The 12,145-nt window shown below is 36.9% G+C and overlaps 1 protein-coding gene across 1 annotated transcript; it reads right to left on the bottom strand.

The window, feature by feature from the left end:
- Window positions 1-854: 854 nt before the first annotated feature.
- LOC137049319 (gastrula zinc finger protein XlCGF57.1-like) lies at window positions 855-11,233 on the bottom strand. The gene is made up of 3 exons (XM_067427836.1): window positions 11,203-11,233; window positions 10,401-10,539; window positions 855-1,887 (listed from the first exon to the last, which is right to left on the bottom strand). Exons 2-3 carry the CDS (start codon window positions 10,483-10,485, stop codon window positions 890-892), a joined length of 1,083 nt encoding a protein of 360 aa, XP_067283937.1. The 5' UTR covers window positions 10,486-10,539; window positions 11,203-11,233; the 3' UTR covers window positions 855-889.
- Window positions 11,234-12,145: the final 912 nt, after the last annotated feature.

The following is a 12,145-nucleotide window of genomic DNA, read 5'->3' as shown; positions in this document are numbered from 1 at the left end:
GCCAGCATCTCTTCCAAAGGGGCTGTTTGCCAGAGGGTCAATGTGTTAAGACTGAGGACATAGTACTTACTGAAAAGTAGTGTAGCGTTTTCAATAAACAGTGTATAAAAGAGGTTACAATTGAAAACTAAATTCAGAAATATTGGATATTTGTTTTTAATTACAGTTGGTACTAATTGTCATATTTTTCCTCATTAGATAGACCAAATGAGAGGTTTCTTCAGGACCAGTTATTCAAACCTTAAATGTCAGCTAGAGCTTCCCTATTCTTGTTCAGGTGTAAAGTGGGAGAAGGACTTGGTCCCTATTTAGGAAGAATTGGTAAGCATTCTGTCTATTTAGTGACACTTTGCATATTTAAATGATAATGATTACTTAATCATGTCAAACGTCCTTTATTTATAGTTAAAGTACATGTTAAAAATAGGCCATCACGAGAATTGATCATAAAGCAAGGCAAATTTTGCCTTACACGAGAAGACTTCTGGAGCCTGGGTTTAAGCCAGTGCATGGAATCTAATGTGTCTATGTTTATTGTCTTTAACGGTTTTGTGTCAAAACACGAATTCCCAGATAATGCATAATGTTCCCTCCATGTCCACTGTACAGAGTATCTTTCTTCTATAGATATGATAAAACTGAAGACTCTTCAGAGATATGGAGGATGGAATACTACTCTACAGGTACTCAAGATTGACAGAATCAAGAGTGTCAATCCCATATTTAAGGTGATTTAGTACCATAACAATAATCGGCACATTATACAATCTCTCAAACACATGGTGCTTCCTGTCTGTGAAATTCATTCTGCACTGTTGACATATAAAACCATTTCTCTCATACATGAATACTCATCTGGTAGTCCAGGGCTATTTTTATGCCTAAAACATTACTTCTCTCCCGTGTGAATTCTGATGTGGACTTTAAAGTTTCCCAGTTGACTGTAACTCTTTCCACACTGAGTACATGTGTAGGGTTTCTCTCCAGTGTGAACCCTTGTGTGTCTTGCAAGGGTTCCTTTGACAGCAAATCTTTTTCCACACTGAGAGCATGTGTAAGGCTTCTCTCCAGTGTGAACTCTCATGTGTCTTTTGAGGCATACACCTGGAGAAAAACTCTTTCCACACAGTTGGCAGGTACAATTCTTCACTCCATTGTGAACTTTTATGTGCCTATTAAGGCTTGTTTTTCGGTTGAAACATTTTTCACATTGTTGGCAGGTGAATGGCTTTTCTCCAGTGTGAATCCTTATGTGGTCTTCAAAGTGTCGTTTTTGATTGAAAATCTTTCCACACTGGGGGCAGGTGTAAGCCTGCTCCCCATTGTGAATTCTCATGTGAGTGTTAAGGTTTCCTTTATAACTGAAACACTTTCCACACTGTTGGCAGGTGTAAGGCTTCTCTCCTGTGTGTACTGTCATGTGTCTTTTAAGGTTTAATCCTGAAGTGAAACTCTTTCCACACTGTTGGCAGGTGTAAGGCTTCTCTCCCGTGTGAACTCTCATGTGGGTTATAAACTTTCCTTTCTCAGTGAAACTCTTTCCACACTGTTGGCAGGTATAAGGCTTCTCTCCAGTGTGAACACTCATGTGTCTTCTAAGGTTTACTCCCGAAGCGAAACTCTTTCCACACTGTTGGCAGGTGTAAGGCTTCTCTCCAGTGTGAACTCTCATGTGTCTTCTAAGGTTTACTCCTGAAGCGAAACTGTTTCCACACTGTTTGCAGGTGAAATTACTTCTAGTTCCTTTCTTTTCACCCTTTTTTTGTGTTTTTTTAGCCTGTGAGCAACTAAACGTTTTTTCTCTGGTAATGAAATCATTATTCTTAAATGTATCTTTCTTTTCCATTTCATTCAATACTTCACTCTCTTTTTTCAGCACCATCAGGTCTAAGGAGAAAAGAGACATGCAAATTAATACCAAACAGACAACAAAACATTTAGACATGTAAAGCATCAAAACCAATGGAAAAGGGGGCCCGAGGGCCCAGAAGTTTATGGGGGGACATGGATATGAAGCCAGACTAAACTTTAGTTTAGTTCTTTCGTCACTCATTAAGTGTGTTGTGTGCGCACTCTAGCTCTGTGTGATCTCTATCTCTCTCTTCTGGACTGCAAACAGCAAAAATCTCCAACAGTTTAATATTATCTCTTATAAGACTACTCTGTTAAATACCTGATTCTGATTGGTCAATTGCGCATTCCAATGGTATGTTATTCCCAGATAACTGCCAAAAAGAATAACACACCGCTCACCTCGGTACTACGAGTTATCTTGACCGGTACTACTTATATGCTTAACGTGTCACTCCATTGTCGTTGACTGTCTGGCACCATCTTGTGACTGAAAAACACTTAACCACCATGGGTTACAATCATAGACCGTAAAAAAATATGGACGACTCGACATCATCCGTTTCCGCTTGGCAGATTTGAAGCTTTCAGGCGCCCTTGCACGGCGCGGACATCTTGGGACCGAGTCTGCGCAGTAGCGATTTCGGGACCGGAGTTGCGCAGTAGAGCGCAGGAAGTAGAGCAGGAAGTACAGTCGCGATATCAAAAGCCCGCCCACACTCTCGCAGATGCAGAACAATTAATAATGTTGGTGTGAAATAAACAGTTATGGAAATGTAGAAATGAAAGCTAAAGCTCTTATCTGCTCCCAAAAATTCCGAAAAAAGTCCGTTAGTGCCTCAGTGACAACTTCACTCAGAGAAGCCGTCAGTCTCAGCTGTCAATCATGACGTCACACCCCCGTTTTTATAGCATCAAATAACTAACTCAAAGTAAACTTATTTTTAAAACGAACACCTGAAATGAAATCATCGTGATGATAACTGCCTTCAGTGACATAAACTAACTTTGGGGAAACATTTTTAAAGTGTAATTTTATTATTTAGTTTGCCTCGCGTGTATATTTTCAGAATGCGCTTGCGTTATAACACTTTTAGCTTTTCAAAAAACAAACAAACAGCAGACATTAACGAATTAAAAATGCAAGTAGGTTACCTGTTCGTGCTCAGTCAATTGCCGAATATGGAGTCCAAGTTTATAAATAAAGACAATGAAAATCTCTTTTTTTTGAAGGCGTGTTTAGGGCGGGTTTTACATGAGTGACGCGAGGCATGATTTCGGCCTCTGTGTGTGCTCGTACTGGCCAGTGGAAAACCAGCAAAAAGGCTTAAAGGCTCTGCCATTTCAAAGAATAGCGCAACAGCGAGCACGTCGAGTATAAACACCTGCCCAAACGGACGAGGTGCGCGCAGTCTGCGGAAGCTCATGCTGCGGAGGCAGCGGAGCCAAATGAAAGTGAACAAGGTTAATGGGGCAGAAGAAGACATCTGAATGTACATTCACGAGATGGACGTACAGGCATTACTTCGAGTTTGTTAGATAAGGACAAGAACAACGTAATAGTAAAATGCAAATGCAGTCAAATGCAACCTGTCTAAAACTGAAAGAACTATCAACATGCAAAATATTTATATAGGATCACAATTTTAATATTTACAATATAGGATTGCTTCAGTCTTGGAGCTGTTTAGCTGGAGAAAGTTTTGCTTCATCAACGCCTTTATCTCATTTAGTCAAGTGATCAAAGTGGATGGTGTGAGGTCAGCAGAGGTGGATGAACTTGTCCTAAGGTAAAGTCGTGTCATCAGCATAGCAGTGAAAAGAAATCCAATCCAAGCACTGAGCCTTGAGGGACACCGCAGGTGACGTTGTGTGACAGGGATGTAGCTTCTCCCAACGCAACATATTCAGTTCTCCCAGTAAGATAAGAAGAGAACCAGTTGTGGACCGAGTCAGAGTGGATGGTGGAATCTAAACGGTGAAGGAGGATGTTATGAACAACAGTATCGAAAGCTGTAGTTAAGTCCAGGAGGATGAGAAGGTATTAAATAAAAGCTAAGATAAAGGCTTAAAACTGTTTTTAAATGTTTTTCTTTACCGAAGAGCTAATAAAATATTTAAACTCAAGACAATATTTAGTGTCTAGTATAATTATACTAGAGTATAATTATAACCAAATGTCAAATAAATATAACCGAATGTCAAAAATATAATTAATTTCTGTAGAGGTATATACTTATATAAGTATCAAATGACTGTGTTCAACTTTGAGAATGAAAGCAGATGATAAATTTGGCAGCTCCGCCTCCTCAGGTTCACAACGCACCCTGCCAGAAATCTCCTTCAGCACCAAATATTGTTAATCCACTTGAATTATTATGCATCTCCTATCAAATACATGGCATGAGAGACTGAATAATTGCTGCGTTCTATGGTTCAGCACCTCATTCACAGCCTTCGAGGGAAAACTATAACAATTCTAAGAGTAACAGCGACGGTACCATAAAAACCTGTGAAAGGCTTGAGCGATCGAGCAGCTACCACTGAAGTCCCTCTGTTTACAGTCAACCTTTGACCTTTTTATTCTTTTGCTGTTTACAAACTTTGGGGGGGGCAAATCAAATGTTTTATAGTCATGACTTATCTCGTAGTTGGCTGCCTTGGTTCCAGACATAAAACTCTATATAGCCCTATTCGGAAGGTAATTGTTTCTTGTGGGGTCGTAAGGTATTTTCATCTTTGACAGGGGTTGGTCTGTGATTTTATTGCTGTCTGAATCCAGAATGTCAGTGTTTGTTACTCACCACCCGTGTAAAAATCCCCGGCCGAATTACCTACTGTTTTAGACAAACACCAAGGTCGTGTGGTGATTTAATTCTGTTTATATTCTTTTTGACCTCTGCAGAGCACAGTATCGTTGCGTTTCCCAGTAATCTGGACGCATTTTAAAGATCTAGCCTACACTTTTATTACTGAAATGCTGGAAAGTATTTACAAGAATAATCTTTCATCTCCGCTCAAAAGAGAAAGAGAAGAAAAACACGGAAACATTTGAAATGAGCTGTTATTATGGAAGTAATTAACGTTATATAGGTTCAATTTGCTTATTTCCGCTCATTTCCACATTTTTAAAATTACATCTTCCCTTTTTAAGGAGATTTTTAAGGAGAAATTAAAAATGATTTTATTCTTATTATTCAAAGCATTTCATTCGACCGACCACATGAGCAGTGTTCTCAGGTGCGCAGGATCACAAAACTCGCTCCCCTACCGCGAATAAATCGCCATCCGAATGCACAAGTTTTATCACTGAGGTGGCATGCAAATTTATTTTTACGGACGTCAGCATGAGAAAGAATTACTGTCCGAATCGGGCTTATGTCAGCAGTTTAATGAAATGTTGACGGAGATATTGAACAGGGCAAAACACTTTAAAAAAGCCATTAAAAAAATGGATGTCACTGTTGATATCCTGGGATAAAAAAGAAAAGTGAGGCCCACCCAAATGTCTGCCTTGCTCACCCAATCAGAATTTAGCAACTAATAGTGTTCACTTATTTTTATGCTTTGAGAACTGATTAAAACAATCTGAGGTGGGCTATGTGTTGAACGTTTTAATGAAGGGCTGTAGAATGCCCCAAACAATCACAAAAATATTACCAGAAATTTGCTAGGGTGATGTTTACAAAATGAAAACAAACAAATTATATGAAAGTAGCACAATGGAATCAAAAAGCACATCCTGAGTGGAACTGAATTGCCCCTCTCCACGCAATTAAAGTTGCATTCATTGCTATAGTAACAAGGCCTGTTGCGATTGGTTGATACAATCAACTACCTAGACGCTGATAATTATGTCAATATTTTTCAGTCGCCTGGGTAAGTTGGATACAAACATGATATGAAATTTTATTAGTACTGGACCAGTAGGTCTACTTTAAAAATGACCACACTCTAAGAGCAGTATTTTTTAATTTGCGTCGATGTGTGAAAGCAGGAGTGAGGACGTGTGTGAGCTTTGCTTTCACCGTTCACTAAAAACAACAGAAACGCTTGCATTAGAAAATGAAGTGTGGCACGGCCGGGACGTGCTTGCGCTGCCGGACTCTGACCTGAAGCGCACGCTGCCATTAACACACCTTTCAGATCACGACGTCGCCATCACGGATTATTGGGTTTGAATGATCAAAAATATGTAAGAATGCACGTCCTGGCGAGTATTCAGGTAAACACAGTCTGATATGTCTTTAGTGAACGTATACAGAGTTGAGTGAGAAATTGTGTGTTACAATGAGTTTGGTTCGTGCAGTTCTTAAAGAGCCGGACCTAATATTCTATGTGATTGTTAAAGGGTTACTTCAGCGATTAGCATATGGGTTATGTATCAGTAGAAACCCTTAAGTATATTCAAATGACTGTGCTCCACCCTCTCATATCCCCCTGAGACGAGAGATTTATGCATTTTATTTCTGGAAAAATTACTCCGGTAACGCAAATATCGTCGATTTGCGTCATCAGTAAATTGTTTGGCCAGACGCTAAAGACTACAACCAGCAGAGGGAGCTATTTCCGCATGTTTTCAACTCGCACATGGGAGATGGGGTCGCACTCACAGCTTGGCTCGGCATTCATGGAAACGGTGCGGCCGGCAGAGCAAAGTGAGTATTTTATCTCTCAAATTAATTCCTATGAAAGTTAATCTTACAAAGGCATGAACTGAAAATGCACCAGACTGAACACACGCTGAGAACTAATGCCGCGAGCGTGGACCCGTTTACCTCAGCTCTCATCACGAGAGCTCATTCAGATCATCACGATGCGTGTAATCTGACTCATGCTGCGTTTGTGACACTTCCTCAGCGGCTAAATCACAATATATTGAACAGACACGTTCAGTTTTTAATTGTAGTGTCTGTTCTCTAACTGAACTGATTTTATGAAGATGAATGCAGTGGTGGGAGAGTAAAAGTGATTCAGTAGCGGTGGCTTTGGAAGTGGCCTCACAGGGCAGCGAAGCATTCTGGGAATTGTAGTCTTTCATTCCCATGAGACAAAAATACATTTTCTGTCTTTTCTCAGTCTAGAAAGCACCAAATTCAAAAATAATTAACAAAAATAGTTAACTACATTGATGACCCAGTTTAAATACAGATTCATCTTCCCAGCGCTGAAGAACCCCTTTCATAAAAAAATAAAATAAAAAAAACATACTTGAGTCCATACATCAGTGTATAGTTATCCATACATCAGTGTATAGTTATTTTAGTGTATTACTTTTACAGTTTTTTTTTGCCACGGTATGGATTCAGTATCAGTATCAAGGTATTTTAGTCTGGTATGGTATCAAAGTCATTATTTTGGTATCGTGACAACAAAAAGTATTTGCTGATATTCTGTTTTTTTGTTCTTTGTTGTTATGCTGGTTTACAAATTTGTCCTCTTTTAGTTTTACATTTTGTCAAGGACTTGTTCACATTTATAGCTTTTATACATTACTGAATGCCACAGTTTCAAATTAAATTCTACGTTTTTAAGTAAAATTGTTGAAAATGATTGTGATAAATTAGTCGATAGATTAATCCATATAAAAATAGTCGTTAGTGGCAGCCCTAATAGTAACATGTAGGCTATGAAGTTGAAGGGGGAAATGACCTAGACAAGTGTCACACTATATTTAATTTGTGCCAAACTAAACTAAATATTTTCGAAACACAACAAACCGCTAGTTGCTGCCAACCAGGGGACCACAAACTATCGCAAATTTAATGGTCACAGATTTGCGGCTGTATTCTCAGCAAATGTTAATTTACCGTTTAGATGTTAATTTTTTATAAAAGCTGATTTTGATTGTGGTATACAGAGGGGGGAATAAGTGTCTGTGCTTAGGCCAGGATTTAGTTTTAAGTCACAAGTTTAAGATTCTAATATTTATTTGTGGAAGAGCAGTTGTACGTTGCTTATTCAGAATATTCTGAAGTCCACAAGCATTACTTTTGTATGAGAGCTGCTGGTGCAGAATTCTAGTTTGGTATAAAAGCTGTGATTTTGGGACAGTAAAATCTTTTTTGTTTTTGTCTGAAGGATTATATTGCTCAATGCACATAACAAGAGGGTGTTGTTATTGCTTTATGTTAGGGTGCACACTTGTAGTTTGGTGCGTTTTATATTATAAAATCGTGAATATAAATAATTGGGAATCATGTTCATCAAAACAGTGCACATTTAATTTATCTAACTTTTATGTTGGTTTGGTTGTTTCCTTATAAAGGTCCAGAAATTTGTGTTTTTTCTTCTTCTTTGACAAGTTTTTTGCCGTGTGGCTTTTTTAATTATATGATGTCATTACGTGGTCTTGACGCCAGCCAATCGCTGCATTGCTGATCTTGGTTTTGAATATCGATGCATCTTCCCTCTTCAGGGAACACAGGCACGAGCAGTGATCTCAGATAACTTAATCCAGATATTTTTATCCAATTGCAAATTTGTTTGAGCCAGAGATCAGTTATCACGATTAAAAGATCGGGAATCTGTCAAATCAAATAATCTCAGATGTATTAAGCGAGGTACGAAGAACGGGCCCCCTCTGGGCCATCCTTAAAAATATTTTGGTTTGCAGTAACAGTAAATTAAAAAAAAAAAAAAAAAAAAAAAAAAAATAAGGGTCGGTAGGTAGGTCTATTTTTTTTCTTCTTCAAATTTGAATGTAAAAAAAAGGGAAATTTTTGGTGATGGTGATTAAGTAGCAAATTAGCATATCATGACATCACTGACTGGGTCTTCAAGCCGTGCCTTCGGGCGCATGGGCTAACTGCAGGCTATATAGACCACAAACAAATTGAAATATTTGTCAAAAACATGTTTATTGCATACATTTCAGGTGCATTCATTAAGAAAAGGTTCCAACCACCAGCTAGCTGTCATTAACTAATAGCTGTCAACCCTCCCTTTTTTTCTCACGTATTTTAGCTCTTTTCCCGCTGTCTTCCCGTTTTAGTATTCTCCCATGATTTATTCCGTATTTTTACGCTCGATTGTGTTAAATCAGAACACGTAACTATCTGTGTCTCTGAAGTGGCTTGCACTTGTTGCTAGACCAACGCATCTGGTGATATAGACTAGTGCATTTGAATATTAAAAAGCAAAAAGGTTTTTTTTATGAATTCAATTAATAAAGTAGCTATAACCTACTCTTTACTGGTAAATATAACAGTAAACAAACATCACAGACAATGGCAGACCATTTGTTGACGTTATTCGATTTTTGTAATATTATGTATTGTCTCTCAGTTTTTTTGAAGAGACACTGCCCCTCTTTGCTCCTTCTTGACAGCCTACATTTAGAATAATAGCTTTGATTAACGTTAATGATGAAACAGGTTTAAAAATCTTGATTGTTTTGATTGTTTTTCCTGCCGGCGAGCCACAGCCGTTCACTAAATCAGTGTTTCCCAACCTTTTTTCAGTCATGGCACCCTTTGGAAATTTTCTAATTTTGTGGCACCCCCATACATACGTTACGCTAGAGGTGTAACAGTACAGATTGCTCACGGTTCAGTTTGAATCAAGGTTTTAGGTTCACGGTTTCAGTACGGTTTGGTATTTGCCATGCTCAGGGAAAGAAAGAATTACTGTACTTTAAAAATACCACGTGAGAAAAAAAGAAAATCTGTATAGAAAAAAAAAGATGCTTTGATAATCGTTTCATAATTGCATCACAGCCCTCTGAATTGTAATCGAATTGTGAGGTGCCTAGAGATTCCCACCCCTATATTTTATAGTATTCTATACAGTGATAAAGTCTGTCAATCAGCACTGCATTATGATATACAGTACTTTATTATTATGAAAATACCATAGAAGGCTTGAACTTAAATACACCATATATTGATGCAGTTGTGTGTTTATTGTCTTAATGTTTTAATCAGTCAAAGCTTTTTTATCTTCTTTTTTTCAGGTTTTTTTTGTATTTCCTGAAAACCAATGATCTTTGAGGCAAATGTGGAGTTTCTGCTCAAAGGCGCTCTCTGGCGTCCAAAATGAATTAAATTATTATGAAAAAAATAACACGTGAATTTATATGACAATGAATTAAATTATTATGAAAAAAGTAACAGGTGAATTTATATGACAATTAATTAAATTATTATGAAAAAATAACCCGTAAATTTATATGACAATGTTTTTCTTCACTGTACTTTTTTTCCCCTCCCCAAACGGGGAAATGCATATGAGACTCATTTCATATTAAAGACATAGACTTTAAGAAATTGATATCACAGATAAAAAAAAAAAAATCCTTAGACCTTTCTAATAATTTTAATAATTAAAGTCATAGGCAGTCTGCATATTAACAGAGAACGCATCTGTGTTTTACATTTTAAATCGCAAATCACAATTTTAACCAGAATAAATCACAATTAGATATTTTCCCCAAATGTTGCAGCCCTATACAGAATTGTACCCCCCCCCCCCACCACCACCACCACCACCACACACACACACACACACACACACACACAAAAGCCAATTAACTACTGAATGAAACCAACCTGTTTGTTCGTCAGTTTCTTCATTTTTAACTCGGAATGTTTCCTCAATCTTTAGGTCTTCACTCTCTTCTTTAATAAACACCATCTTTATATGTCACATGGATCACAGTCGCTTCACCACAATTTTTTTGTGTTAGTCCTGTTTAAGATGAGAATAATTAACAGAAAGAAAAATAAATCCAAACTAAATTAAGAGTCTCAATCAGCTCTAATTCACTAGTTCAGTCACTGTAAGAGAGAATGGACTTAAATCACCTGATTAATCTAAACCTAATAGGGGTGTAACGATTTGTTTAACAACGATTCAGTGACTTGAAATCGATTCAGTAACTTTTTAGCCAAAAATTGTGACTGTTTTATTTCAGTCGAATCGAATCGTTGTTAAAACTAATCGTTACACCCCTAAAACCTAACACTACAGATTAATATAATATAATGCAAATTATAGAGATTATTAATATATTAGTCAGTTTAGTTATTTAATGATTTGTAGAAATCGAGATAGAAATGGGAATAGAGCGCTTTGAATCACTGAATCATTTGATGTGAATCAATCGGTTCAATTAAGCTCCGGTTCTGTCGTCATTCGCCAGGGACTGATTTCATGTTTGAACCATAGACAGTAAAAGGTTTGAACTGAATCACAATAAAGTGCGAAATTGAGACGCTCCTTCGGTTACTCATAAGTTTATGATTTAACTCTACTCACACAATGCTAATAAATGTTAGATAACGCAATGCAATGTTACTTTGAATAAAGTATCATTCATTCGGCTTCGTTTCAAACACTTAAAACACAAACCTTTCTTCAGCATCAGATGCACAACCGCGACGTGGTTTTATGACGTCAGACCAACACGCCAAAATAAAAGTCCCGTTCACTGTGCACATAATTTTTTCTCTTACTGTATAATCACCTGAAATCTTTTGTTTATGAGTGCTTCGTTTAATTTACTTTAACCTAAAAGGACAATGTCAACAAAGATATAATTGAGAAATAAATACTTTAATTAGATCATAAAAAATATATACATATTAATCACAACATTTGTAAAAACATGCTACATTATATTCTTCATTTACGCATTTGTGCATAGAGAGGTACTTTCGCAGATGTGTATAAAGGAAAAACAAATCAGACCTCTTAAACAAATCAGAGATCTTAAAGGGGCGTAAACACTTTTCAGTTTCAGTCAATCTCATGTCAGTCTTGAGTGCCTATAGAGTAGTATTGCATCCTTCATATCTCCGAACAGTCTTTAGTTTTTATTATATTTATAAAGTCAGAATTTATACAAATTTACAGAGCAAGAAGGGCTGTCTATAAAAGAGGAACCCCTAAAGAAAAATCGTGTTACGTCAACGAAATAAAAGTCATGATAGTTTAGTTGATATATAGAGAATTTAACATTTAAGCTTACATGTAGTAATTGTAATAGCTTTATTTATTGAGTATTTAAAATGATACATGTTTAATTGATTAATGGTATAATAATGACAAATTATATCTTAATCATTCAAAATTTGTATTATTATTATTATTATTATTAAGTATTGTTAAAAGCCAAAAAAAAACCCCGGAAATGGTAGAGCAGCCTCACATCAAACACAGAAGTAAAGTGCGCATAGAGCCTATTACTGGGGATTTTAAGGAATGTTTGCTAGGTGATTTTGTTTTGGAACCTTAATTTTTTTTTGTCTGACACCAACAAATAATACACCAATTGAAGAGTTTTTATAGAGAA

The sequence above is a fragment of the Pseudorasbora parva genome, chromosome 20 (genome assembly GCF_024679245.1).
Source record: "Pseudorasbora parva isolate DD20220531a chromosome 20, ASM2467924v1, whole genome shotgun sequence".
Lineage (NCBI taxonomy): Eukaryota > Metazoa > Chordata > Actinopteri > Cypriniformes > Gobionidae > Pseudorasbora > Pseudorasbora parva.
The sequence above is the reverse complement of the archived record's forward strand: the minus strand, read 5'-3'. Positions and strand labels throughout refer to the sequence as shown.